The 27945-nt window shown below is 37.3% G+C and overlaps 2 protein-coding genes and 1 long non-coding RNA gene across 6 annotated transcripts; 1 reads left to right on the top strand and 2 right to left on the bottom strand.

Annotated features, from left to right (window-relative positions):
* gtf3c2 (general transcription factor IIIC, polypeptide 2, beta) lies at positions 1 to 17600 on the bottom strand. 2 transcript variants are annotated; one of them, XM_055054328.1, is made up of 20 exons: positions 17509 to 17600; positions 16106 to 16213; positions 15404 to 15947; positions 14884 to 15002; positions 14570 to 14712; positions 14196 to 14281; positions 13969 to 14046; positions 13301 to 13402; positions 12989 to 13216; positions 12753 to 12864; positions 12159 to 12276; positions 6941 to 6972; positions 6702 to 6831; positions 6435 to 6579; positions 4801 to 4962; positions 3801 to 3879; positions 3201 to 3320; positions 2910 to 3125; positions 2463 to 2570; positions 1 to 1107 (listed from the first exon to the last, which is right to left on the bottom strand). In XM_055054328.1, exons 2-20 carry the CDS (start codon positions 16128 to 16130, stop codon positions 871 to 873), a joined length of 2784 nt encoding a protein of 927 aa, XP_054910303.1. In that variant the 5' UTR covers positions 16131 to 16213; positions 17509 to 17600; the 3' UTR covers positions 1 to 870. The 2 variants fall into 2 exon arrangements, with proteins under 2 accessions (XP_054910303.1, XP_054910302.1); XM_055054327.1 differs by having other exon boundaries at positions 14196 to 14284.
* Positions 15334 to 22679, top strand: LOC129375320 (uncharacterized). Its single transcript, XR_008607618.1, has 4 exons — positions 15334 to 15482; positions 17767 to 17820; positions 22220 to 22448; positions 22534 to 22679. It is a non-coding gene; the product is annotated as an uncharacterized LOC129375320 (long non-coding RNA).
* znf512 (zinc finger protein 512) lies at positions 18274 to 27945 on the bottom strand. Of its 3 annotated transcripts, none has more exons than XM_055054330.1 (16): positions 27684 to 27945; positions 25900 to 26036; positions 25760 to 25815; positions 25609 to 25667; positions 24371 to 24894; positions 24198 to 24284; positions 23966 to 24064; positions 23582 to 23706; positions 23193 to 23279; positions 22756 to 22854; positions 22513 to 22680; positions 22206 to 22403; positions 22020 to 22121; positions 21498 to 21560; positions 21184 to 21282; positions 18274 to 20812 (listed from the first exon to the last, which is right to left on the bottom strand). In XM_055054330.1, the coding sequence occupies exons 2-16, from the start codon at positions 25997 to 25999 to the stop codon at positions 20228 to 20230; spliced, it is 2451 nt and encodes an 816-aa protein (XP_054910305.1). In that variant the 5' UTR covers positions 26000 to 26036; positions 27684 to 27945; the 3' UTR covers positions 18274 to 20227. The 3 variants fall into 3 exon arrangements, with proteins under 3 accessions (XP_054910305.1, XP_054910304.1, XP_054910306.1); XM_055054329.1 differs by having other exon boundaries at positions 24174 to 24284; XM_055054331.1 differs by lacking the exon at positions 27684 to 27945 and having other exon boundaries at positions 24174 to 24284; positions 25641 to 25667; positions 25900 to 25930.

A 27945-nucleotide genomic window follows, 5' to 3' on the forward strand; every position in this document is an offset into this window, starting at 1 on the left:
TTAAAAAACTCTTTTATTATAAGCAGCATTGCAAAAATACAAGTAGAAAAGGAATTGATGAACAGCTTTAAATATTTATAATTATAAATTAAGATTAAAATAAATCTGTAAAAAACAAACACCAGGCCTGAGCTTTTGGCTCAAGATAAAATTAGCTGGAAGTGAAAATCTACTTTCACGTTGATGTTTCTGTACAATACATAAAGGTATTCACATATCCCATAATAACACACCAGAGGAAAAGCAATAATCCAATAAAATACATGTTTTTGCTAAAAAAAAAAACTTGAACAAAAGGCACTCAGCTGCAGGCTGCAAAGTTTTTATAACAAAACTGACTGAAACCGTCGTCTGAATTACTGTCAACAAAAACCTCTCTTTGTCGACGTGACTGATTGTTTTTTGTTTTTTAAGTTTATGATTTCTGCTGTTTGTGTGAAGAGTGGGTTTAAAAAAAACACCGAAAAATGTTTAAAATTCTTTGATTTCAGCCATGACTTTTAAATTCTGTACTTCTGCTCATCTGCTTTCTTTGGGGGAGGATTATGGAAAACTCTTAGTTTTTGTTTTCTCAGAATTTTGATGTTAATCTTCTGAGATGTTTCAAAAAGTCAGAATTACAAGAAAAAAGTCAAAATTCTGAGAAACAGACAGAATTCTGAGGAAATTCTATAATTCTGAGATTCAAGTTTGAATTCTGAGAAAAGTCAAAATTCAGAATTCTGAGAGAAAAAAAACTAAATTCTGAGATAAAAGTCAGGTGTTTCATTCCTTTTGCAAACTGATTCATAACATTCACACATGCATTTAAAACCAGAACAGATTTATTTGATGTTTTGCTGCGGATCCAGGGCTGGTTGATGAAACGTTTCACCTTGTGGCCGCGCTGTGAGGTAAACTGTGCTGCTCTCGCTGCTCCGCCGCCGTCTGGTCGCCGTCGCTGCGGTTCTGGACCCGGTACAGCGCGCTGAACTGGGCCTGATGATTACTGATTAGGTTCTTGACTTGTGGGGTGATGAAAGTCCTGGCACAGTGGAGCCTCACCAGGCCCGTCTGACCCGCGGAACCAATCCACACATGGCTGCTCATGTTCGGGTTGAACCGGGCCTGGAGAGTGAAGAGAACAGCAAACGTTCTTAAAAAGAACCAAAACGGACTGAATCATTTGGACACTAACCTCCATAGTTTCTCCGTAGAATCAAAACATGTTTTTGACATCTTTGATTTATTTTGCAGACATCTACCTCCAATACATTATAATATTATTTCCTAATCTACTTATATTTTACTTTTGTTTTTTTTACCTCTTATTTGCTTACCTACACAAGTTCTTATGTACACTGCATAAATACAAAATCCTAACCAAGTATTTTAGTTTCTAGAGCAAATATTTTAGCTCAGCTGAAATAAGAGAAAATTTATTTGCATGTAACTTTTCAACTAGAATTAGCAGCTTGATTTAAGTTGATAATTCTTCAATATCGATGAAAAACTTCTAATTTCACTGGCAAATTATTATTTACTTTCTAGCATATTATGTTTATTTCCTTTATTCCTTACCATTTTTCTCCATAACTTAAATAATTATTTATTTTTTCCTTTTGAATTTTGCTAACCTACTTTTGGTATGTATAATTTATCTACTTTTTTAATTCATCTAATTATTTTCTTCCATTCCTAATTATTTTCCTTTCTGCTCATTGCTTTTTTTTTTAGTTCTTTCCTCAGTAATGCAACAATTTATCTATTATTTCCTTCCATCCATGCTTCCCTGTTTAATTATTTAAGTTTTGTCATTATTTGTCTGCTCTGTAAGCACTTTAAAAAAAATGCTGATGTCTCAGAGTGAGTTAAATCTTCAATCTGTTTTCAGGCTAAACTTTAATCTTATTTATAGTGAATCTCTGATTATCTGAGCTTCTTTAAGTAGAAAACGTTCTTATTTATGATTCTGACTCAGCCATCGCTCTAAGGAAGTGAATAAAACACCTCCCTTAATCTTCCTAGAAATCCTCCCAGTGGTTTTAACTTTTGCTTTCTTTCTTTCTTCACTGCTGATTCATTCTTAACCATTTATTCCCTTCAGATGATAAAAGAGAACAAACTAGAGAAAAACTGCGAGGGATTTTTTGACCCGTAAAATGTCCGTGGATCTCTTCACCCCGAAGGGCGAAGTCGCTCCCTGGACTCTGCCTCTTAAAATTAAACACATCATATCCTCAAATGGCCGCTCTCCATCTCCCCCTCCTTCCTCCTGCTGCTGGAAGTGACATTTTTCTCATTTTCCACATCATTACATTTGGCCTGACTTTATAGCCGCCCATCAGAGAAGGAGGCAGATCCCACCTTTGATTTCTCTCTCTCTCATTGTGGCCCTTATTTGTTCATTTACCCTGTTTTTTCCTCCCTGTTTTGTGCTGCAGAATGAGTGTGAAGAAACAGATAAAGTGCTGTAAACGCACCTTGTAGAGAGCAGCCAGCGGCATGTCATCCAGGTTCATAACTGCTGTTAGTTCTGTGCTCTGCATGCGTTTCCACAAAACGTGCTTATTGAGTCCTGTAAGGCATCGCTGGAAGTCAAAAGGACGAATATTAGCTCGAGTTTATAGGAACATGTCCACTCTTTATTGTAATCTTCAACCATAGATTAATATGCAAATCTTTGCACAAAGCTTTTCTTAATTGCCCAAATATTGAATATAAAGACACTGGACACATATGACTAATTGCAGTTAAACCTAAAAACTGGATGCAAGAAAACATTTTACTGAAATCTTCTATAGTTGTAGATTTGAGAAAATAAAAATATCACTTTATAAAATGCTTTCAAATCTGATTCAAATGACTTTTACTCACTTTATTTTTAATCAATAAACATTACTATTGTGATAAAAAGACCACAAACCTACCATATCTAAGTCTCTAAAGTGCAGGTAGTATTTCTTAACAGCCTGTTTGTACGTCTGAAACTGCAGGCGAAGACTTGAATCTCCTCCAACTCTTCCTCCCTCGTCTTCATCGTTTATTGGTTTTTCTCTCTCTTCTGCTTCTTGTCTTTCCTCTTCCTCACCCTTATTTTGTCCTCCTTCTGCTTCGTAAGGCTCCAAAGATGTGACGTAGGCAGGCTGAGGAAAAATAATGATTAAAACAGACTTTCTACACCTTTGAAACTGAAAAAATGGGCTTTTTCTGGAACTTACAAAACGTCTCATGGATGTTTTCTTGACAGAGCAGTTGGGCAGCGGTAAGATGGCGAGAATCACATCGCCGAGCGTATCTGCTGACATCACGGTGTGCAGCCAATCAGAATAAGACAAGGACTGCGGCGACATAAACAGATCAAGCCAAAGCCATGAAGATCAGTTTTCAAATGGAAGAAATAAAATGAAAGTGAACAGTTCTGAACCGACAGATATGCTTAGTTTTCGTAAAATAAATAAAAAAGTGTCAAACGAATGCCACGAGGCTCTTTACTATGCAAAGCATTCTGGGTAGATGACATATGTTAGATGCTAAGGCGCTAGCTTCATCCAGCCAGAACAGCATTTGATCTGGAATAAAGTTCAGCTTCTTTAATTTGATCCAAAGTGTGAAGAAATAAAGTCCAATGCAGAGAAAACTGGGAAAATGAAGGAGCTCCAATTTCTAACTCAACCTGTTAGAAAAGCTTGTAAAGTTATTTTTTTCCACATGCCCAGTATGTTTCATGGGTCCAGACAGATTTTACTCAGAAAAGAATACATGCAAAATGGATGGATAAGTATTTGACACAATCCTCTTTGGAGGAAGGCTTCACTCACCCAGACAGACGTACTCCGAGGAATCGCAAAGTAGGAGCGCAGGTAGTGATCAACGTAATGAACTCCAGCTGAACTTCTCCTAAAAAGCAAAACCGACCAGGACATTTTGATAAAAGCTCATTCTGATGTATGCAAGTTCAGAACAAGAGCAACATTTAGCCGCCAATATTTCAAAAAATTGTGAAAACATACATTTTTTTAAGCTATAAATTTAGCGCTATATTTATTAAGACGTGTAATTAATAAATAGTTTTTGTTTCCATCTAAATTCTGGAGGATAAAATATTTTCTCTCTTTTTACGCTTTTCAGTAAACTGCAGATTTTTCATCTAAAGGTTCACATTTCATGTTAAATCAACACGGCGTTCCTAAATGTGTATTTAATTTTCTAGACTTAAAATCAGAGATTTCTTCATCCTTTTTAACCTGTTTATTTAATATACATGTCAGAGTTTCTGGTGATTCTCTGATATGTATATGGAAGGATTAATAAGATAATGTCTGGAGATAATGCCAAATTCTTCCCTTTTTTGACATTTATTTTACTTTTTCATCTGGTAAGATGAAACAATAAAAATTCTGAACTCTTATATTTGAAAAGAGCCTAATAATCCCATATTGTTTGTCCAGAGTAAATAATCTGTTGTTTGTTAATTTTGCATTTCCAGAGATAGCTTGAAAACAAAAAAAGTAAATTTACTTTGTAGTTATTTACCTGAAGAAAGTATGTTTTTATAAACAGATGAATATACCTGCACTATGGATCCATCAAAACATTCATCAAAAGTAGATTTAGTGACTCACGTTGAAAAGATCTGAATTTTTGAGTTAAAGCTTTTTGAATTTTTGTTTAACTTTAGTTTTAAATCTTTTATCATCTATTTATGGAACAGAAATCATGTTAAAAAGACACATGCACAAGTTTATAATAATAATAAATGAACTATTTTGGCATCGTGTATAAATCAATAATAAATCATGACAACAGGATCTTTCTTACGGTACGAAGGCAGATTCCTGGGCAACCAGAACCCCGGGTGAGTCCAGCGGCCAGAGGAGCTCAGTGGTCAGGTGGCGTTTTTGGACCTTGACCATGTTACTGAGCCTCCTCAGGTCCCAGGTCTTCAAGCAGCGGTCCTCACCCGCCGATGTCAACAAGTATCTGTCAACAGTTTGGGAAATTAATGATTCATTTGGAAGAATCCATGCATTTTCACTGGGTGAAACGCAAACAACAAAAAAGTCTGAAAATTTGATTTATACTGTGAAGTTTCCTGTGGAATTCATCGTTTTTCTTCTCATTGATCAACTCTGCAAGCAGTGTCTGCCGTAAACATTGGGTGACACAGAAATCAATATGTTTTAATGCAAAGAGTGCAAAGAAAATCTGTTCACTTCATATCTGAGGAGAAAAACTGGTTTTTGAATCTGAGCAGAGAAAAGCAAAGTTTGACTCAGAATAACAAAGCTTCATATTCTTCAGTCTTTGCAATTTTACATTTTCTATTCATTTTAATCCAACTAATATCCAGTTTTTAAACATAAAACAAGCAGCTGAAGTGCAAAAACACAAAATTAGGATTTTTTAAAAAAGACAAAACTAATTGGTTGTAGATTTGTCCACAGATAAATGGTGCTGCTGTTCTGTTAATGGCACCATTAATTATTCAGACATTTCCAAACTAGCTGCAGTAATGCAACATGAATACAAAGTTAGATTCGTTGGTGCAGAAGTCTCAATGTGATTTCCTTTAGGATTACTGAATATACAGAACGTAATATAATACTAAATGATATGAAATATCATCAATAGTGAGCAAAACATGGATGCAGGAGAACAAGTAAGGACAAAAATGAAGCAAAAAGAATGAACACTTAAGAGTCTAGACAAAAATATCAGTAATAAAATTATTAAAATTTAAAATATTCTTGATATTTTTGCATTGTTACAAACAAATACACTTTAAAACCTGAACTCACTGAGCAGTTACAGAAATTTTAACCAACATCCTAATTTCACTGAGTGATGAAGCGAGCTGCTCCAATGCAGCGACTGCAGATTAATGTGTTTAACCTGAAGATCTGTTGATCTTAGTCATGTTGTAATGAAATAAAGAGACGGAAGACAGTAAAAATATTACTTCAATTCTTGTTGCAATCTCAGTAAAGCCACATTTTTGTTGTAACATAAGACAGCAGGTAAAATATCTAACACATAAAGAGAATATTTATTCCTTTCCACTGTAAATAAAGCGGTTGAGTGATTTGATTGAATTTCATGGGAAATAGCATCCCAGCTTAATGAGGTGAAATATTGAATTATATCCACAGATCTGTTTGTTTATATCATCGCCTATAGCTGCTGTATTTCCAACAAAAACAGTTATTATTACTCAGGTAACACGTTGCTGATTTCAGTCATTTGCAGGCGCTAGTTCTTGCTAACTCTCGCTATTAATGGGAGTCAACTGTATCAGAATGTGATAGCATTTACATTTTTAACAAAAGAAAAGAAGTTCTTTCTCCCCTGAAAGAAAGGAAATCAAAAGACAGTTTGAACTTTTTCTGCTTCACAAACATTGAATCACACTAAAAACTAGAAAACCTCCAACAGTCAGTGGGAGCAGAGCTCACCTGGATGCAGGACAGAAGACCAGAGCTCTGACGGCGTTGTCGTGAGCGAGTATCGATCGATAGGGCAGCAGAGTCAAAGATCGGTCTGACTCTCTGACCCGCAACAGGGAAGATTTTGTACAAAGATCCCAGAGTCCAACAACACCTGGAAGGAGAGAAAATGATTAAAGAAACAGAAGAATGCAAAAGATGAAAATTACGGCAAAGAAGAAATGCATCAGCAACAGAGAGAGATCATTTATTTGTTCTTCCAGAATCGATTCGTACCATCGTAAAATCCAACAGCCATTATGTTGTGCGGTTTTTGAGGAAGCCAATCCATAGACAGAACCTGTCCGCTCTTTCCTTCTCGAAGAGATTTGATGCAGCCCAGTTTTAGCGTTATCACACCTCGCACCTGCAGAAAATGAGAAGAAAACAATGCAATGCACACAAAACAAACCAGTTTCAAGACTTTGTATTTTCCTCCAGTGTTTTAAATGACAGACGTATAAACAGGGCCTTACCTTGTAAATTGGTGGTTTTTCATTGTTTCTTTCTGTGAAGCATCAACAAATTTAGTCACATATTTCCATTTTGAAATGATTTTACACCTTTAAGATGCAAATTTACATTGTGAGAAAATATGAGATGTCATGGATGAAAACAAAAAGTCTTCAAGATGTATTAAAATACTGAAGGTTAAAGTGAAGATAAAAACTGCATGTCTGTGGATTTCATGGCTCTGATACAGCAGTTGTTTTCTAAGTGATCATTTCTGTGTTTAATGGTTGGAGAAAAAAGGTATCAGGCTGTTCTAGATCATTAGTTTTCCCTCCTCCTCCGGTTTGGATCCGTAACGGTTCAGATCAATAGTGTCCGGTTAATTCACCCAAACTATCCATCACCTCACCACAACCTGACTAAAACACAAACTACTACTTCACAAATCTCAAGACTAGACCTGAAACCCAAAATAATCATTATTTATATAAATATATTTGTATTAAATCTATTTAAAAATCCAGAAGGAGAGAAACTCCAAACCCTGATCTAAAAATATTCAGACACTGAAAATTCTGACCCAGAACTGAAAGAACAATTTCTTTCAGCAGAGAATAAAAAGCCGGTGCAAAGCGCAGCAGTTTGAGTCGCCCCTCGGCCCAAAGTACGTCCTCGATGAATGACAGCACAGCGATACAAGACGAGTCAGCTATATGAGCTGAAATTCATAGCTCCCAACACTAATAACCCGCTCGCCGATGCATCTTTTTTGTCATTTTAATTATAGATCCTTGTCTGATGGAGAAAAGCGCCATAAATTATACGAGGTCCCAACAACACCTCGCATTCTCACTGCTCATCGTCACCGAGCCGCTCCAGTCCTGCAGTTTTTAACGGCCTCATCCTCTCAGTCATTGTGGCGACTGGATCGACAAAAGCCATTTACAATTATCTGTCGCAACCAGAAGTGCAGAGGTTCTGTTTAAACCCGTTTGGGTCAATTTCCCCACAGAAATGGTGTCCAACCAGATCCATGTGAGATAGCTTTCTGCATACAAACGTTGGATGTTTCACTGCAATTACGCGAAGGTGACCTCCTATGCTTCGTTAAACAGGTTAGGGTGGATTTATGGACGATACAAAACATGTTCATTACATTTTTTTTTTTTTTTTGCACAAAAGCATTCAGAGATAGATTTTAGTCTATTCAGCCTGATTTGATTTGTTTTATGGTCTTTTTATCGTTTTAAATCCAAATGAGCTGCTGCTGGCCACACCCCCAAACTCTATATTACAACCAGACATCTTTGAACAGCAGAAGTGGAGCCTCCTGGACAGCCAATAATAATGCGGCAAGTGGCTTGTGGATGGTAAGTAAGCAACTAAACACTTGTCTTTTCCAGCAGCCATTATACAACAAATATAGTGGTAAAACCAGCTGACCAAACATGCTGGAGCTCAGCTTGGGTTGCTAGGTGGTGGGCGGGGTTTTGCTATGGTTGCTAGGTAACGGTCATGGACTGTGTCTTACAATAGAGAGGTTTTTGAAATGACATGTTTTCAAGACAACAAAAACATTAACTGTATGATTTTTGATATTTTAAAAGCGTCATTTTTGTTGTTAAAATCAGCCAAGAACCAAGTGAAAGAAGAAAAACATGCAAAATGTGAAGCTGGAGTACCCTGAGAGAATCCACACATGCATAGGGAGAACAAGCAAACACCATGCAAAAACATTGGGGATTTGAACCCAAGACCTACCAACTGTGCCACCATGCAGCCACTAAATATCAAACTACATGATTTAAAATAGAAACCATTTTATTAGGTCACAGATTTGTTTATGAAGTTAGAAATCTATCAACAATTCAAGTTTTTCAGAAAACTGTTAATTTATAACTAAATATTTGATTCAAACTGCTCATTGTTATATCTTCTAATATTTGGTGCAAGTTGAATTCATGATGAAAATGTTATTTGGCTACCTAGGATTTCTCTTTTTTATTATTCTGGCTCATAGGAAAAATCAATTAATTAATCCAAACTCATCAAGAAAGGCAAACGTTTGGTTGGATCTCAAGTCAGACAGTGAGATAAAAACACAATGTTTTAGTTTCATCTGGATCTCAAAACTAAAACATACAAATCACATACTAGGAAACATGAGTCTGCCTCATGCTATTACCTGCTATTTTATAATGTGAGCACCTGGAAACTGTTTTATCCAATAACTATAACCAGCGGAAACCGAACCCAATGATCCGTGACAAGAAAATAAAATGGAAACCAGGGGCTACAAAGCAGTGGAGAGGGTAAAAAAATGAAATGTCAGGTTTTATAGAGCTTTTTATGTCCAAATTCAGACTTGCGTATATTTCCTTTAGTTGTAAAACCGAGTCATGTGTAATAGAGTCCAACCTGATACCAAGCAGTTAATTGATTTGCCTTTAAGAACAAAAACATATGAAACAAATACAGTTTCAAATTTATAACTCATCTTGTTTTGCATCATTATTATAATTATCAGCTAATATAGAAAAAAAACTGCGTTTTTTGTTTATCAATCCTGCAAAAATAGGTCAAAAAACTTAAAAATTCAGCTTTTATTGAAGCAGCAAAATTACACAATTAATAATTTAGTAAATTCAAAACTGTAATTTGAGTACATTTATTTACTGATACACAAATAAACTTGACTTACTAAGCAATATGTTTCAATTTTCTTGGGGAAATGAATAAGACAATTTCTCTTAATTTCTCTTCAAAATAGGAAAGACATGAGAACAAATTCTTCAAGAAAGGTAGGTGAGTGATGGTGTATAAAGTGACAATTACAAACTTCAAATTTTATTGAAACTTATGATGTAAATCTGCTCAAGCTGTATCAATATATCACCCCCGTTGTCAATCAAGCTCATGTACTCGTTGCTAAATGTGGTAATGACAGAGAAAGAATTTAATGTTACAGGAAAACTGCCGTCATCGGTGGCCATGCTAACTAGCCTGAGCATTCATGACAGCTTACCAAAGAACGTCACACGGAGAGGTGATTGACAGCGCTAAGACCCGCCTCCTGCTTCTGATTGGTTGTTTCTAGAGCACTGGGAGAATGCAGAGGAGCTTGATTTTTCACAGATTACCTGTCTCATGCTGAACAGTCATGACACAGTACCAGTTTCAACAAATGTATAAAAATATATATTTTTAATAAAAGTTACATACCGCAGCTTTAAAGCTTAACAACAAGGCTAACAATACTCTAACTATGTCAATGTTTTAGTTATAAACGGTTGTGTCTTCATGTGGGATTTCCCAACTGAATAACCGTAGTCAAACTTTATTCTTTAATCTGCAGTAAAACATGAATTTAATACATTGTCTGTGTAAAACCATTTATTCTCAAGTCTTTCTTGTCCTGAAATGTGATGACTCCAGACTGGTGTTGTGTTTAATCAGATTAGTGGCGGGGCAGACCCCTGACAGGAATAAAAAACACTAACTCACGCAGACACAAGCGCCATTCTGCATATGATGGATGCTGCAGATAAAGCGGCCATTAATCTCATTCACACAGCGTTCTAGCAGCAGAGCCCCGGAGGCAGCAGATAGGACTGGACTACAGGCTCCATCATCGATAATCTCAGCATGGAATCGTTTTTTTTTTCTTTTACAAGATTTTTTAAAACTACTGTCACTGTTAAAGCTGCATGACAGAGAAAAACAGAGTATCCCAGAGAGCTTTGTCATTTTAACTAAGATTTGCTCCAGTTAATGAGCTCCATGTCTGACATGATTGATAATCCAGCCGTTTGATTGATTAAATAATTATTGAGTTCATGTAGTTGCCTGTGAAAGCCTCTTGACATCAGCTTCTTACATATTCAAGCTATTCATCAATTACTTCATCAACAAAAATGTTGGATAATTTCTCATAATTATGCTGATGTTTATGATTTCCTGAAGGAAAACTGCTCATTTTCATGATAAGTTTGGGTTTTTGGAAAATGGTACAAATTTTTTGATGTTCCAGCAGACCATGAATAAGGTTTGAGACAACAAGCAGAAACAAATCTGCACTGAATGACTCTCAGATTTCTTCTAATTAAACATTAGCCAAGTAAAGCAACCGTTTTCTGAGAAAAGCTCACATCAAAATCAAGTTCTGGTTCATGTTGAGTCTAAATCTTCTGCTTCCTGGGACATTTTTTGCAGACCTAGAGCGATTTATCCATCAGTTTTACTCTGCAGTCCTGCAACACTTAAAGTGATGTCAGAGAAATTTAAGGCTGCAGTAAACCAACAGCGCCCTCTGCTGGACATAACAAATACTTCATTTTTTTAACCTGCTTAAAGAAAATGCAATATGAGAATAAAGTTATATTATCTGATTAAAGAAAAAAAATTTAAATAAAGTCATACTGCCAAAATAAAGTTCAAATAATATGAGAAAACTCATTCTTACACTGTTAAAATTAGAAATGTTTAGTATCTTGTGATGTTAATAAGGAAATTCTTCATCTTTCAAAAACTTCTGCATCAATTTATTATGACTTTGAAATGATTCTGCAAATGACTGTGTATTTCAAAGAAAGAATCACAACCCTTGCAGAGTTGATCACAACATATTTGGTTTTCTGTTTCATCATACATAAATTAAAATATAACAAATATTCAACATTTTCCATTTCACTGTAAGCGAGCAAACGACTTCTGAACGGTTTCACAAAATTAGGAACCATCATAAGCAAGAAAACGTCGTTGACAACCGAAGTTTTCCTTCCTGCAGGTTAATGGGAAGAGTTGTGGTTTGACAATCTGAAGGCTGTGGGTTCGATTCCAGCTTCCTCCCACCACAAAAAGCTACCTCTATTTAGATGTTCTTTGAAAGAAAACTGAAGGCAAAAACTTGAATCTCTCCAAACACTGACAAAATTCTTTATAAAGGGGATCTGTTATGGAGAATTTACATTTCACATGTTTTTGTGCTTCCATTTGGGTTTTTATTGACTCTACAAACAGTCCAAGTGTTTAACAAAACCACCCAACTGTTTTTTTTCTTAAACAATAAGTCAATGTTTTTTGGTGTCTGTAAAATAAGCCGTTTCCAAATTTACCGTCTCCAATCAGCAGGCAGAGAAACCCAGCCCGACACCTAGCAACCCCAGCAGAGCTCCAACACGTCACCTTTACATCGCAAAGAACATCTGAACTGAGCAGGTCCGAGACAAGATGTCGTCTTACCAGAGTGTGTGAGTTTTGTGTTTGAGAGCAGAGCGTCGGGATGAGGCAGGCTGTAGATGGTGACCACGCTGCTGGACGTGGCGACAGCCAGCAGGCCCAGTCTGGGCAAGAAAGGAGCCTGAAGGCAAAGTGAAAGACCAGATTTCATGTTTTTAAGTAGCACATACAAGCTGAGTTCAGTTTTCTTTATTTGGGATCCACATTTAGCTGCAGCAATGCTATTTTTGCACTGATCCCATACATCACCTCATTACACCACTAAAACAATTATTAAAATATAGATCAACAAAAAAACAATATGGAACATGGCAGAATATACCTTGTTTTAGGTCAAACACATTACTAACTCTAGTATGAAACCAAGTATTTATATTGTTAGGTGTTATTGTTATAATATTGTTTTATCTGTGCTTTAAAATGTTTCTCTGTTATTAAATATAATACCAGTTGGTAATTAAATAATGTACATTTTCTGTACATTAACTTTTGGTAAAATGAATCTATTTTGATGCTACGCATATAGACAAAACAATACATTTTGAAATAAACTACGTAGCTTCCGGCTGAAAAACACAAAATGTTAATTATTTTTACCTTTCTGACAGAGTCAGGAAGCTCCCAGCCTCCTGCTGGACACCACTTTAACTGCCAGATGAAGCCTTTGTCCTGAGCCAAACCGTAGACCAGGGAGGGCTGAGAGTCTGGTCTGCACAGGATTTACACAAAGAGCAATCAATCAGTCTACATTTACAGAGGACTTTTAATGAACCGTAAGACTGAGAAAGGAAATTGATTTGAGTTCAGTCTGGATGTATATATTTTATATCTACCTCTTGTTGTACTCTAGTTTGCCACAGTCCCACAGCTGGACCAGACCAGGTTCCGAGTAGGTCTGGTTCACATAGTGCAGGTCGTCCATCCCTCGATGGCAAGCCAGAGCAATGTACTGCGAGGCCGGAGCGCCGTCCGGGGTGGGACACCACTCCAGGGCCCAGACGGGTCCACCAGCAAACAGAAACATGTCCCAGCGGCCCGGGTGAGCTGCCATCGCCTCAAACCTGACAGGTTCAGCAACAAGTTAGCTCAACTCAACATTCACTCAACCTTTCATCTAAACAAACGGAAAGGCTCATCAGTGTCACCTGCTGAGTCTTAGCAGAGGCGCCTCTTCCTGGGTCAGATTGTCTCTGGACACTTTGAAGGCAGCCGACTCCAGTTCTTCAGGAAGGTATTTTTCTAATTCACTGAAAAATCAATTAATTAGATTGACTGAAGGCTAATGCTGTATGACACATGTATGACATGCAAACAGTTTAATATCCAGGCAGAAGAGACAATTTCCACATTAACATGGTCTGGATCACATTATCAGCTGTTGACAAGCTCTGCTAATCCCCATCCTTTGCTTTTGCTGCTCCTTTTCAAAATAAGTAAATAATAAATTAATTATGCTTCATTTGAAAAATAGAATAGACTAAAAATTTCCTTTATCGTCCAACAATGTGGAAATTTCTGTGCAGCTGTGGCAGAGTGACATGCAATAACAGTAAATAAAATAAATAAAAATACTGTACAGTATGGGCAACATTTCAGCATAAGCTGCATAATTATAAAAAAATACTGCAGTCCAGAATAATCTGCAAATCTGTTGGTTGATTAAACAATCTGTAAATTTTGTGTCTATTTGAGAAATTAATTATTTGCCCTGCAATTAACTCGATTAACACTTTTAATCAAGTTCCACCACTAGTATTTTATTATTGCAAGTAAATAATTCAGCTAAAAAAACAAGCAAATGAAAATAATCTACTTTTCTGGCACAGGCTCCCAGTTGTTGGCGGAAGGAACCCATTCTGGAAACACCCAGCTGCTGTAGTTCTCTTCCCGGCTGAAAACACAGACACATGGTCCAAAATAACACGTTCACTAAATATACAAAAACAAATGTTATTTCTAGCTGCAGTAGAATTTTTTTCTATTCATTTTGTGATTGAAGTAAAACCAATTTAAGTCTGAAACATGGTGAGAAGATCTTACAATTTTTTTGTCATCTCAGCAGAATCCAGAATTGTTCTTATGATACTGGAATCAATTCCGTTGTGAGGTTTTCCATTCGGGCTCCTCTGCTGGGCACAGAAACAATTAAAATGAGTTTTTCACATAATTCACCAAGAGAGACTATTTTATTGATAATTCAATTTAGATTTATTAAGAAACAAAAATGTTATTACATCTTTTTCCATGAAGTAAAATTAGTAGTAAACAATATTTAGACAAACTATCAATCTCTGATTTTATTTCAATGTTAAATTAATGTAAACATTAACTAATAAGTCAGTAGTCTAAACGATTAAAATTACAATGTCAAACTCAGTGAATTTACTGAAAGTAAATATTAGACATCATCTTACTTGGTGAAAAATTGGATGAAATTTCTCTTGTTCCTCAAAATCCGATTCAGCATCTGATCCTTCTTGATATTCCTCTTCCTCGTCTTCATCTTCCATATTTGGCACAAAGTCTTTCTCAACGTCATCAAGTTTTCTCTTTCGACCTTGAGCGCAAACATAAAATGACACAATGTAGCATCACACAAAGTCGCCATTTTTTCTCCACGTTTATGCTTTTTTGTGAACCAAACTTTCTCTATATGCACACATTAATTCACATTTTTTAAGTTTCTTTTACCCTTTTTTCATCAACACTGATTACAAATCCACTGTACCTCTTGTCTGTTTGGAAGGTTTCTGTTCGGATTCTTCGTCTTCGTGCAACTTGGAGCCGAGTTCGTCTCTGGAGTGAGAGAAAACCTCTTTGGCTAAAAGCTGGAGGTACTTCAGAGCCCTGCAAGATTTTTGGTTGAGTATTAAACACTGTAGAGCCACTGGAAAAATATAGAACTTTATATTTGCGCGTTGAGAATCCACATGGCTAAAAGATGATGTGGTTCCTTGCAGACTTTGCATGACATTTCCTGAATTCTCATAAATTATACAACGTGAATGTCCGTTAATAAAAAAGTAACAGTGAAAATTCTTCCAGGATCCAAAACTAGGAGCAACTGTTTCATTTAGTTTCATTAGTTTGTCTCAACCCAAAATAATTATAAATAAAAGTCCACAAAAGGAACAATCAGAACTAAAGTAACAGAGCAACATTCCATGTTTTACTTATTCTCTTTACTAGTCTAGATTTCTGAAAACTTTTCAAAACTGTGTCTACCGTCGTGGCATCATGTGACCTACGCTTTAGCAGCTCTTCTGCGGCGACGGCCCCCTGACTGGACCTCCTCATCAGGTTCAGGACCTGGTTCCTCTTCATTCGGTGGGGATCTAACTTCCTCTACAGGCTTCTTTCTGACATACTTTCTTTTCGGCTTCAGTGACCCATTTTCCTGCTGGACAGAGTTTTCTACAACACTGCCTCCCGTTTTTCCAGTCGGCAGGTCCCCAGCAGCAGAGGCAGATTCTACAGGCTGTGCTTTCTTGGCTCTTTTCGGTTTTCTAGGAGTTATTACTGTATCAACACAGTCTGCAGCGATTGTTTGTGGTGATTCTTTTTCTCCATTTGTGGTTTGTTGTTCAGGTGTTTTAGTTTTTCTCTGTTTTGTGGGAGTCTTTCGACAGGTTGCTCTTTTCCCCACTGACTTTTGAGGGGATTTCTGTTTGACGCTTTTACCAATATCTGTGTCATCGGTTTCAAAATCAACATATTTAGAATTTCTCTTTCGTTGCCGTCCTCTTGAACTGGACGACAAATAAATATCCTGTTGTGATGGCGAATTCAGTCCTGCAAGGAGAAGTTGAATTATTTTACAGTGATTGTAAAACAATTTTTCCAAAAAATAACAAAAACAATCATGCATGCAGGATGCCGGCCCTCGAGGACCCACTGTGGGGACCCCTGGCATTATGTGTCTAAAACATATGAGGTGTGCTTCTACAAACCTTGTCCAGAGTGAACGGGATCCATTATCTCCGTGTTATTTATGTGAGGGTTGTCCTGCGATATGCTTCGTCATCTTTGGGACATTGTTCTACTTGATTAACTGTACACTGGATGAGAGCATGACAATTCAGTCATATTGCATCATTTTTTTTAAGTTTGTTTTGAAGGAACTTACAGAACAATTGGAAATTATTACAATGAGTTTAAACAGAAAGCAATTCACTGCACATATAATCCAGATATTCAATCAAAATTGCATCGATTCAGCAAAAGTAAAGGACTAGTTTGTGGTTTAATAGCTCTGTATAAAAATATAAAAAACTAATAATAGTTGATCAATTTCAGATTCTAATTTAGAGTTAATCAAATGCAGTACAGACAGAGATGAGCAATAAAATAGACATTAACTAAAGATAGGAACCAGATGCTAACTCTGGCGTTATGGAGATATACTGTCACTGTTTACACCAGACACCACGGTAAAGCCAGCCGTCTCTTCGAAAATGACAGCAAAGCCCGCACTCGATTTCCGCGTGCGCCACGGCACTAGACGTTACGGCAACCTAATTTACAACCTCCTTTCAGAGTAAAAGCTCACATCCGGTTCATGTTTGATCTACTGCAAGTAGATTTCCAGCGGGAAACAGAGAGTTTTTCAGCATTGCTTAATGTCCCCAATTATTTCCGATACATTATTTCATTTTGTATAAATACAAAGTCTAAGCTTGAAGCCGCTGGAAATCTACTTGCAGTAGATCAAACATGAACCGGATGTGAGCTTTTATTGTGAGAGCAGCACGTAAATGTGGTACTAATACGTTTGAAGCAGATAGGCTAGCTTTACCGCGGTCACCAGACTCCATTGAAAAAAAATTATATTTTACATTTACGGAGTAATAGCAGAGTTCATACAAGAAATTAACAAATAAAAATCATCACGCTGCCTTATGTCACGTTTCCCATTGTTTCGGTACATTTTTCATTCGCAAGACAAATAAAACAAAGTTATTTCAGTTATAAAAGTCGGTTGTTTTCCAAGCAAGTCAGCACCCTTGAGCCTCGCATTTTGGCTAACACACACGGCTAAGCTAATGGGCTAATATAGTAGTAGCGTGTCGTGCTACTTTCATCTCAATAATACAAAAATGTGGATCACCAGTGAGCATCACTGACTGCTACCATTAAAACCTAATCGTGAAAGGGTCTTGGACTCCCACCCCGGTGGCAAAGCCTGGAATCCCTGGTACCAAACTCGTGATACCGGACACCAACAGCACGGGATCGAATCCCGAGCGCAGCTCTCGGGAACAAACAGCTGGATGATGATGGACTACGCAGAGCGAAAACAGTCGTAAAAGATACACTATCTGGTATTTGGTCAAAAAGAAAAAACTGCAAATACCTCCAGTGCCGGTCCCGCTGCATCCGATAATTCAAACCTACAATATCATTACATCAGACCGCCATGTTACTGTAGAGGCATGAAGGTCTACACCGCCCCCTGTCAAGACAAAGTGGAATTTCAAGAGATTCGTTTCCACATGACTGGTGCTCAAAAGTTGTACTCAAGTAAAGTCAGAGGCGATTCCAGCTTGTTGAACTGTTCAACTGGTTTCACTGTAACACCAGAGGCCAATACTGTCTTTTCTTTTATTTACAGGCTCGTTGTCAACGGATCATTTGTAGCAGACAGACATGTTCAGCGGCACACCTGGTAAATAAAACCCTCATTTGTGTACTTTTTTAGAATATTTTTTTTTTATTTGAAGGGTGCTCATCTGATCAGTTATTCAGTAATTAGTAGACTTTTGACCAAATGCTATTTTACTGTTACTTGAGTAATCTCAGCACCCCTGAATAGGATTTCCACTCATCCTGTAAAATACAGTCGTCCCATTAATGTGCGATAGACACGCTATAATACGCACATCAACACTAGGTTTAACAATAAACTTAGTGTTGCACTGCAATTTAAAGTGGCAATACATTTTATTGCAATTATAAGTAGCAATGCAGTACTTAATTTAAAATTATTTTTATATTCATGAATGGAAATCGTGTGCAGTATTGGATTTATTTATTTGAAGATTATTTTGCTGTTCAGTACAAAACTGTATATATGCAAAAAAAAAAAAAAAAAAAAAAAAAAAAAAGATAAATAATGGGTTCTGGTTCTTATTGCTCTTTTAAAAGTTTGATTAGTGACTATTTTGTAATTAATTACTCAAACCTCTCTGGAGTCACTTAAATAAGGTGAAACTAAATAATGTTAGGCTGTTTCTGTGAATAGAAAGGTATTTGGTTCTGAAGGATGATAGTAAAACCCTGACTCACAATGTTCACTTTTCCATAGATGGACAAACATTCTTATTTAAAGAAAAAGGCTGACAGCCACATAAAATTCAGATACAAATAAGAGTAATGCAATTTCTAAGTATGATTTTCAAATAAAGTTCAGCTTAATGACTAGTTTTCATGAGTCATTTACCTGAACTTCTACATTCATAATAAACTGGTTGTAGAAAAATGTTCTTCAAATGACTGGAAATGCTTAGTTTTGAATAAATTTTTATTTTAATTTCCAGGGGAGCAGACCCCACTAGGACTGTGTCACTCCACATCTGCATGGGTCTCATTAATGTTAGCAGATGTTGGCAGGCATGATATAGTCTTGAGATTGTTTCAAACCGAGTATATACACCGCTGGAAAAAATTAAGTTTCTCTGATTTTGCTCTTTATAAGTATATGTTTGAATAAAATGAACATTGTTCTTTTATTCCATTAATTACTGACATGTCTCTTAATTTTGTTTGTGAATGTATGGAAATAAGCAGCTAGATTTAGAAAATGCACCAACATTTTATATCTTCTCATGGGTGTTAGCCCTGCGGGGGGCGAAGCACCCCTACAGCTCAGATCCTAGAGTCGGCCCTGGTCCACGTCTTTCAAAATGTGAGTTTTCAAGATTAGAAATTCAATCTGTGAAATGAAAATTCAGAAAGTCACTGAAAATGAAAGTTAACTTTTGGCAGAGAATGTGTTATATGTAAGTCAAAATGATAGGTTTGTCTTTTTGAAACAAGCAACACCTCCCACATTTAAAATGCTCAGTGGGAAACTCTTCAAACAAATTCATTCAAGACTTGATTCTTTAGTTTGGTTTGAAAAGAAATGTGCAAAAGGCAGAAAACAAGAAGAAAATACATTAACATTTCATCAGCTAAAAAAAAAAAATCTGTTAAACATTAGAGCCAGAAATAACTGAAATAAACGTGTCAAACAACAGTGGAGGTAAATCGCAGAGAACATGGACATTAATCTAATCTATCAATATCAGAAATACATTAGGAGACAATAACAAATCTGCAAACAGGACATTTTAAATTATTTTTTCCCTTCATCAGTTGACAAAATGTATTCATGCAGTCTAAACGTTTTTGTGTTTAAAATAACAGATTTTCTACTGTGTGTGGACTTTATGTAGCTGTAGGCTTAATCTAATATTAGGGTCAGTTTGAGTAGAGGAAACCAATAATATTTATTTTTGTGCTTTTGACACTGAAAATATTGAAGACTAAAACTTAACGTGTTTTTTGTTATTAAGATCCACATAAACAGAAGTATAACACATTTGTTGGGGATGAAAAAGTTGGAAAAGTCTATTTTACACATAAGAGAAAGGCATTTGATTTTTAGAAGTTACTGAGTTGGTGCTAGTTTGATATTTCTTCTGTCATTCATCTGATGAAGCCACAGATGTAAATGAAACAAAATGAGGTTAGACAGATCAAACTTAGGAGGCACAAAGTGTTGTCAGAGAGAACAAAACAAACAGTTCTCAAATAAAATATGCTGACATCCTAACTTTACCATCAATGGTTAACAACAAAGACAGGAAGGTTTTAAAAGAATTAGAAAGAAGTAAAAACTGGTGAAAACGCCCAGATAAATGTGACTACATTTAGTGTTAAGTCCACAACTTCATGCTGTACGTCCTTCATCAGCTCAAAGTTTTATTTGTCGTACACTTCCTGTTGTCGTCTCATCTTTTGTAGGACAGGCCGTCTGTTGCATCATTTATTTTAGCAGCTGATGCAGGATCCTATCAGGCATTTCTCCATCATTTTGCAGCGTCAGCATGTGGCTCCAGGATGTCAGGCCGTTTCAGGTTCCACTGGACGATCTGGCGCTGCGTGCCATGAAGCCCGGCTTCCACCTCACTGTTGCCGAAACCGAAGCAGTCCGTCTGTTTCCCGTCCACCATCCCGGTTTCTCCCTTAATCCTCCCTTTGACCTCCATTATCTCATCGCTGTTCTCCTCTGATTTGATTGCGTCCACCATGTGCATGTCGATGTGTTCCGGTCCCAGCACGGCTTCCTTGCGGTCCATGTCCAGCCACACTGGTCCGGCTGGAGGTTCGAGGGAAGTGTAGTGGAGCTCTGGCTCATCCTGTGAGTGGAGGTTCTGCTGCTCCGGGTGGAGGAACTGGGTTTGGTGCTGCAGGTGATGCAGAGGCTGCAGTGGATGCTGCAGGGGCTGCTGCTGGTGGTGATGATGATGATAATGGTGATGCTGCTGCTGGTGCAGGTGGTGGTAGTGGTACTGGTCAAAAGTTTGCTTGTTTGCATGGACTGACTCTTTTGGTTGGTTCTTGAGGAACTTCTCAAACTTCTTGGAGGCTTTTTTGTTTGTTACAAACCAGTCCTGTTAGGACATTAAAAAATGTTTAGGGATGGAAGCAATTACCATCAACTGTCGACTGTCATCACCATCACTATCTACAATAAGTTGAAGAATTCTGAATTAATGAGTTACAACAACATTTAATGTACATTTGGAATCAATAAAGTATTTTTAATTTTTAATCCAATTTGATTTAATATTATTTTAATTCTCAAAAATATAAATATGTACATGACCGTAAAGTTTTATTCAGAAATAAAATATTTTCTGAACCTTTCTGAGCCTATTAACAATAGAATAAATTAATACAAGGGCGTCATCAGCATAAAGCGTGACCATAATGGGACAAAAAAAGCAAATCCAAAGCAAGAAACTTGGTAATTGATTATTACCTGTGAGTGGACTGAGTTTATGTGATATTTCACTCCACTTTCAGAATTAAACTCCTTGTTGCAGATCAAACATCTGTATTTTCCAGCCTCAAATTCACCCTGAAAAAGACAAAACAAACCTTAAAGTAAGAACATTTAAGTTATTAAATTTGCTGAACAATTGCTCTTACACCTATTACTTTTTAATTCAGAGTTTATGTTTTTAGAAAACCGAGAATGGAGAAAAATGTGCTGGTTTGATATATTTAATTTATTCCAAGATTTAACTGAATTTTCTGGAAATGATCTTTCTAGACACAGAACAGATGATTTACCTTTGTGCACAATCCCAGGTGAGCTTTCAGCCCAGACACACTGGTGTATGTGCAGTCACAACCCTGAGGGAAGAATATAGTGCAACACACGTTACTGATACTGAAACAATGGATTTTTTAAAAGTTGGTATCGGTAAAGTACGAAAAAAAACATTTTTGAAGTGTAAATCCAAAAGTCTGCTATGACTTGATAGTGATATTTCTATGAATGGAGGAACTTTGAGTTTAAATTAATAAAAACCCAGAAATAATTTTAAAAAACACCACATGCGAAATGAGCCCATGACTTTAATACGAGGTGCAACGTCTGCAAAACATGCAGCGTGTACTCAGAAAATTATTATTTGCCCCTGTAAACGCTTTATATTGTCTGGTTCAGGCTATAAGGCATGTCAAGGCTGGCAGTATCTAAACGCAGCTCGAAATGGATTGCAAATAAATCCTCAACTTCATTTTAAATCAGATTAACTGTTCAGGTTTAAGATGCAATTCTAGTAAACGTCAAATGAAAGTGTGTCCTACCTGGTTAGGACAGTGAACTTTCCTCTGCAGCTTCACCTCATTCTTCCACTTCCTCAGCACCTCTTGGCTGAACGCCGGCAGGCCTGGTCGGGCGTATTTCAGCTGGAAATGGCAACAAAATAAAAAAAATTAAACCTTAGGAGTTTCCATAAAACCAATTTTTGTGATCAGTAACATTCTTCATGCCTTCTTATCGTCAGGCACAAGGTCTGACTGAAACTTCCTCTTGGGCCAGTCCTTCGGCAGCTCATTGTTGGCGATCTCAGCCAGGTGGAAGTTGGCCACCTGTGCAGAGGCGCGCTGCACTCTGCCGCTGGGCGTCCGCTCTGGGTTAGCCTCCATCTGGGCCTTCAGGGCCTCGTCCTCTTCAGGCTTCTGGGGCGTCTGGAAGAAACGAGTGGAAGTCTTGATCAAAATGCAACATTAGCAGTAGGTTTCTAGTTAACTAATACTAGAAGTGACAAATTACTGTAAATGTGTAAAGTCAACTTACAGGAGCATGCTCTGATTTCAGGTGGTACTCCAGACCAGCCTTGGATTTATACGCTTTCCCACAGTGGGAGCAATTCAGCAGCAACTTCTCCAGCTCAGACTCTTCCTTCCCACACTTCTTCATGTGGTACACATATCCCATGATGCTGGTGAAGGCAGCAGTGCAGCCCTGGGGAATAAAAGGTATTTGTGAGTCTTTTATGGTGTTAAAATAGACCAAATTGTAATGTGATCAACACCTCACTTCTTTCGAGCATTTCAGTTTGCCCAGTCTCTTCAGGATTTTACGCAGTTTGTCTTTGATGGCGCGGTCGTCAAGGCCCTTGGTGTCATCAGCTGATGGCTGTCAAGATTAGAAAAGTTAATGTCAGCATCCTGGCATTGCAGATGTTACAGCACATTTACAAATAACACCCGTTGCACATGATGTACGCATTATAAATGACTCAATGACCCACTTTAAAACTGCAGCAGATGAAACTAAAACAAGCATAAATGCTGTTTTTTGAGCAATGGAACAGTAACAGTTTTACTTTACAATGTAGTGTGTACTTTGGAGGCCTAAAATACACAATCAAGAAAACATCACTATTGGAAAGTTGTGTGCCATGCACTGGAAAACAGCTACCATCCCTGCTAATACTGTAACAGAAATAAAAGGGACATAAATAACGATCTTACCAGGTTGCTGTGGTCAGCCATGATGTGATACTTCATCCCTGTGGAGGATTTAAGCTGCTTCCCGCAGTGCTGACAAGTGAAAGGTTGCTGCAGATTGACAAGACAATCTGTTTTACTGAGATTTTAAATGGTAGACGAACACAAATTGGTGCATCATGTTAAAGTGGAAGGACAATAATAAAGACCTAAAAAGACTTCAGAGAAACCTATTGATTAAAAATGATCATCCTTTTCATTCTCATCCACTCTTGTTGTGTCACATGAAATCCCAATAAAATTCAATAATTTTTTCATTTGGAATGGGACACAGTTTGAAGTGGTATGAATATAAATGTGACATATATAATTTCTATAAGACCCATTTTTCAGGGCAGTGTTTGAAGCCTCACCAGTCTGCAGTTCTCCATGTGTTTCTTCAGCCCCTCCACAGTTTTTCTGCTCACACTTTTACATTTGGGACACGTCACTCTCCCTTTGGCCACAATCTGGAGCTGCCAGCGCTCCTCTTGACTTCCTGGAGACGGAGCACAGCAAGAATAACAAGAAAGTTTTACTATCAGAGACGTAAATAGATGAATACCAAACCAACAGATTATCTGTGCATCTAATTAGTGTTTTGGATAATTTTACAGAAACACTTAAGGATCAAGTTTATTTTTCAAACTGCAGGACTACTTCCTTGATCCAGTGCAATTTGAATGTGCAGGTGACATTTAGTTTTAATACTAATAAAAAAACTAAAATCAGATTATTTTTAATTAAGCTGTTCTCACCTGGAGGGTAGGTTGGAGGTTCCTTCTTGATTGGAAGAATGATGGGTTTCTGATCTTCATTCATTTGGACAGTTGAGCTCCTACCAACACTGACTGCATCTAAAATTGAGACACGTGAAATAAGTTTCTTTATTACTGTGTCAAATTTATAATTTAATGTGTTCTCAACTGAATCCTAATCAGACTTCTGTTCTGTAAAAAGTTGAACCTGTTGGACAGGACGGAGACCTACAGGACATGCTGCCCTCTGGTGGTGGAAGGAAGTTATTTACAACAGGGCTTGGATCCACTTCTCTCTGGACCTTCTTCATGTTCATGTCTTTGAAATATAATACGAAAATAATTAAATCCCTTATGTAACAAGGTAGCTCTTGTGGCAAATGAGAAATATATTCTGGTGATTACCGGGTCTCCAGATGTTTCCTCGTTCCCTGTTTGAGTCGCTCAAACAGGAATCGAGCCAGACTTGCTCATCCTGGCTTCGGCCGTTTCTCCACCTTTGCTCTGGTCCGGCGGAGGATCCGTCTGTTCCTGGATCCCTTCCACCGTTCCAGGCCTGATCCTGGCTTTGGTTTCTCCCCGCCCCCCATCCACACTCAGGACCTTGCTCCTGGCTCGTGATCCAAGCCTGATCCGGTCCGGGATGGCCTCTATCTCTGTCAGGAATCCATGTTTGGGGTTCTTCCCTGCGTGGAGTCCAGGCTTCAGGGCCTCGCTCCCTGCTGGAGATCCAGGTCTGTTCCTCAGGCTGTGGCGGCTCCCGGCTCGCCTCCGATCCTTCAGGCCAAACGTCCTTCCCCATCTCTCTTGGAGGCATGTTTACGGACCCTTCACCCGAGCCGTTGGCCGGGCCACCTGATGACATCACAGAGCAGCTGGTGGTCGGATAATCCACTGATCCCAAGGAAACATTCTGGAGGTCCTCATACCTGGTATGAAAACAAAATAAATATACTACAAACCTGTCACAATGAAATGTTTTCTCTTTTTTTTTTTTTTTTTTTGTAAAAGGTGACATATTGTGCCTCCTTGAACAGGTTAGGAAATGTCTATTGGTATATACAAAACATTATAATACTTTTGTGCACAAAATCATTCTTAGATAATGACATCTTAGTCCACTCAGTTTCGCCTAATTTGAGCTCCTTCCAGAATGAGTTGTCACTGTCACTTTAAATCCAAATAAGCTGCTGCTGGCCACGCCCCCAACTCAACATTTACAAGCCAATGTGTTATTATGCAACTGTACATCTTTGATAAGCATAATTGGAGCCTCCTGCACAACCAACAAGAATACAGCAAGTGGTTTCTGAATAAGTCAACGAAACACTTGTCATGGCCAGCAGCCATTGTACAGTGCATATAGCAGTATGCTGGAGTTCTGCGGGAATTGCTAGGTAACAGGTTGAGCTATTTTTAGAAGCAATAGAGACGTAAATGGGAGCAAAAACAATCATTCACCTAAATATATTAAATAAGCTGCATAACTTAAGTGTTTTTATATCTTCTCACTTTCTCCACCTGTGATGAAGTGCAACACATTCTGTACCCACAATGCGATTCAAGCTCTGTGTCAGAAAAAAATATATACTTGCAAAAAATTCACTTGTATTTGCTATCTGGCTATATTTCAAAGATTTTGCCTTTTTTTGCTGCAAGTTCTTTTCATCTTTACATCTTTTTGATCTTGAGTGTCTTCATCCTGCAAAGAACAAACAGAACTGTGAGGATGAAGCCTGAACATAAATGAGATAATATAGAAAAAGGAACATGATGCAATCGTTTCTTTCTTACCTGTGGATTTTCAAACGTATTCAGTTCACCTTGTCTGTCAGGAAACCTTTGAACAGCTGATGTTAAAAAACACAAAGTAAGTTTAGTTAGCTGGACAAAATGTAGAAATATAAAAATAAATTCCTTCTTTGTCGCTCTACCTGGACATGGAGGTGGACTTCTGGCTTGTGTTTGGACAGGTTTCCTTTTCCTGGGCACATACAAAGGTGACATATCCCCTCTGATGTGGGCGGGGTCCATACTATGAGAGCCAACCCCTCCACTGAAGAAATCAGCACTGCAAATAGAAATAACGGAAGAAAGATTCATGGACTTCAATTGTTATTACTCTCAATATGCCAGGAATTTTTCTATTTTCTTGGAAAATATCATTTCTAATTTTAAATTAATTAAGATTTTTTACAATGTTTTGCAATTTTTACAGAAATGTATTTTGAATTGTGAACCATTAAATCATAATGACACATTATTGAGAGAGAACATAGTTTGCAAAAGGAAAGAAAACTCAATGAAATGGAAATAATTTTTTATGTCACTTTTATTCAGTTTGTACCTTATAGAATATAGTTCCATAAAAATTTGACACCCATGTACAAACAGTAATTATAAAAACAAATATTAATTAAATAATCAAAAAGGAGTGGTAATAAAGAAAAGAATCAAATTGAGGCAGTTGAAAGGAACACATAACAAAAATAAATCAAGTCCAATGATGGAACCCTGAGGATCTCCATCTGTGAACAGTTGGAGATCCTCCTGCTGATAAATGAAAGGTTCAATCTCCGTTTAGCCAAGTAATTTAAAAGTCCTGCTTCATTTATTATTATTATTATGACCGGAATTATAAAACTATTTATTTTTAAATGTCGTTAAAAATATATAGTTTTAGGAGTTAGTTGCCTTTATTGAACAGTTTTCCTTAGGTTACAACAACAATATTGTATCATTGCAAATACATTCTTTTATGAACAAGAAACTTGAATATATTTATAAACTATTTTTATTTCAATCTTTAAATAATTGAAAACAAACAACTTATTGTTTGTTTTAAATTAATAACGTAGTCATTAACTGTCCGGTGTGATTACCAGGATTGTGGTGCATTTTTGCAACTTCATATAAAAAAATTACAATATGCAAAGTTTGTTGGCATCTAAAATATCTAATTACAAAATAAAATGGAAAAATAAATGTTTTAATGTCTTTCATTTGTCATCATATACATTTAAACTGAGGATCATCTCGATTTAAAATCCAATTTCTATTGAAACAAAATCTGCATTTGAAATGAGTGCTGAATGACACTGATGAGGTGTGGAAAGTTTGAAAAAATCCACACTATTCATCGTTATAAAAGTTAATTTGTCAAATTATTCCCTCAGAATATTAATTTTTTTGTAGTATTTCAGAAATTATATTTGTATGTAAATTTAGTAGGGTTAAGAAGACATAATATTTGTTTCAGAAAAAGTTGTGATGAAAGCCTGATGATTCACTTTCACTCCTGTTGTGTTTACACTCTGCATTTGCATCCCATCTGACATGTGAGCTTTTCAGATGGATGTGACTGTGAGGCCAATCTTATTGTTTCAACAACACTAAGATAAACATGTAAAAAATTAAAATAAATCAATTTAAAAAAGTGAATTGTATGACGTTTTACACTAAACCTGCAACAAACAAAAAAAGAAAAGAAAAAAAAAGAACCGTTTTTGCAAAGCTGATAAATAATAATGACCACCACCATCTGTGTCTGGGTGGATAAAAGAGAGAAAAAACAAAACGATTTGGATTTCAGACGACGAAAACGAGTAAAGCAGAGCTTGTGTCAGACATCCGAGAAGCGTTTTCCCCCATACTGAGGCTCCGCTCCTGATCGCCTTTCATTGTTTCTTAACGGGGAAAGAAATACCAGAGAGCCTACCGTCCTACAGCCCAGTCCCTCTGCAAGGACGGCCAGCCTCCATGTCTTCCTGCCCGGCCTCCTCTGTCGCCTCTTCCCCGGCAGAGCAGCCGCCAGGCGGGCTAACATCAAGGACAGGCCCGGTCCCTGGATGAACTCGGAGAAAACCTAAAGCTGCGGCTGCACCTACATATGGACCAGCGCACTCACACGCAGAAATGTAACAGCCACTGGATGCGTGTGGTGTTGAGCGGAACGCCCTCCTCCTGCTGGAGAGAACAAA

The sequence above is a fragment of the Poeciliopsis prolifica genome, unplaced genomic scaffold (assembly GCF_027474105.1).
Source record: "Poeciliopsis prolifica strain line A6 unplaced genomic scaffold, Auburn_PproV2 SCAFFOLD039, whole genome shotgun sequence".
NCBI lineage: Eukaryota > Metazoa > Chordata > Actinopteri > Cyprinodontiformes > Poeciliidae > Poeciliopsis > Poeciliopsis prolifica.

Bases quoted from the DNA above. Each gene is read 5' to 3' on its own strand.
- gtf3c2 (XM_055054327.1), bottom strand. From the start codon at position 16,130: ATGGATCCCGTTCACTCTGGACAAG. The intron at 6,973-12,158 runs GTAAGACGACAT...GATGCTTCACAG, and splicing joins CACAAAACTCACACACTCTG to AAAGAAACAATGAAAAACCA. The intron at 3,880-4,800 runs GTAAGAAAGATC...TTTGCTTTTTAG, and splicing joins CAGGAATCTGCCTTCGTACC to GAGAAGTTCAGCTGGAGTTC.
- znf512 (XM_055054329.1), bottom strand. From the start codon at position 25,999: ATGGACCCCGCCCACATCAGAGGGGATATGTCACCTTTGTATGTGCCC. The intron at 23,707-23,965 runs GTGAGAACAGCT...CTCCGTCTCCAG, and splicing joins ACCTCCAACCTACCCTCCAG to GAAGTCAAGAGGAGCGCTGG. The intron at 22,404-22,512 runs GTAAGTTGACTT...CGTTTCTTCCAG, and splicing joins TGAAATCAGAGCATGCTCCT to ACGCCCCAGAAGCCTGAAGA.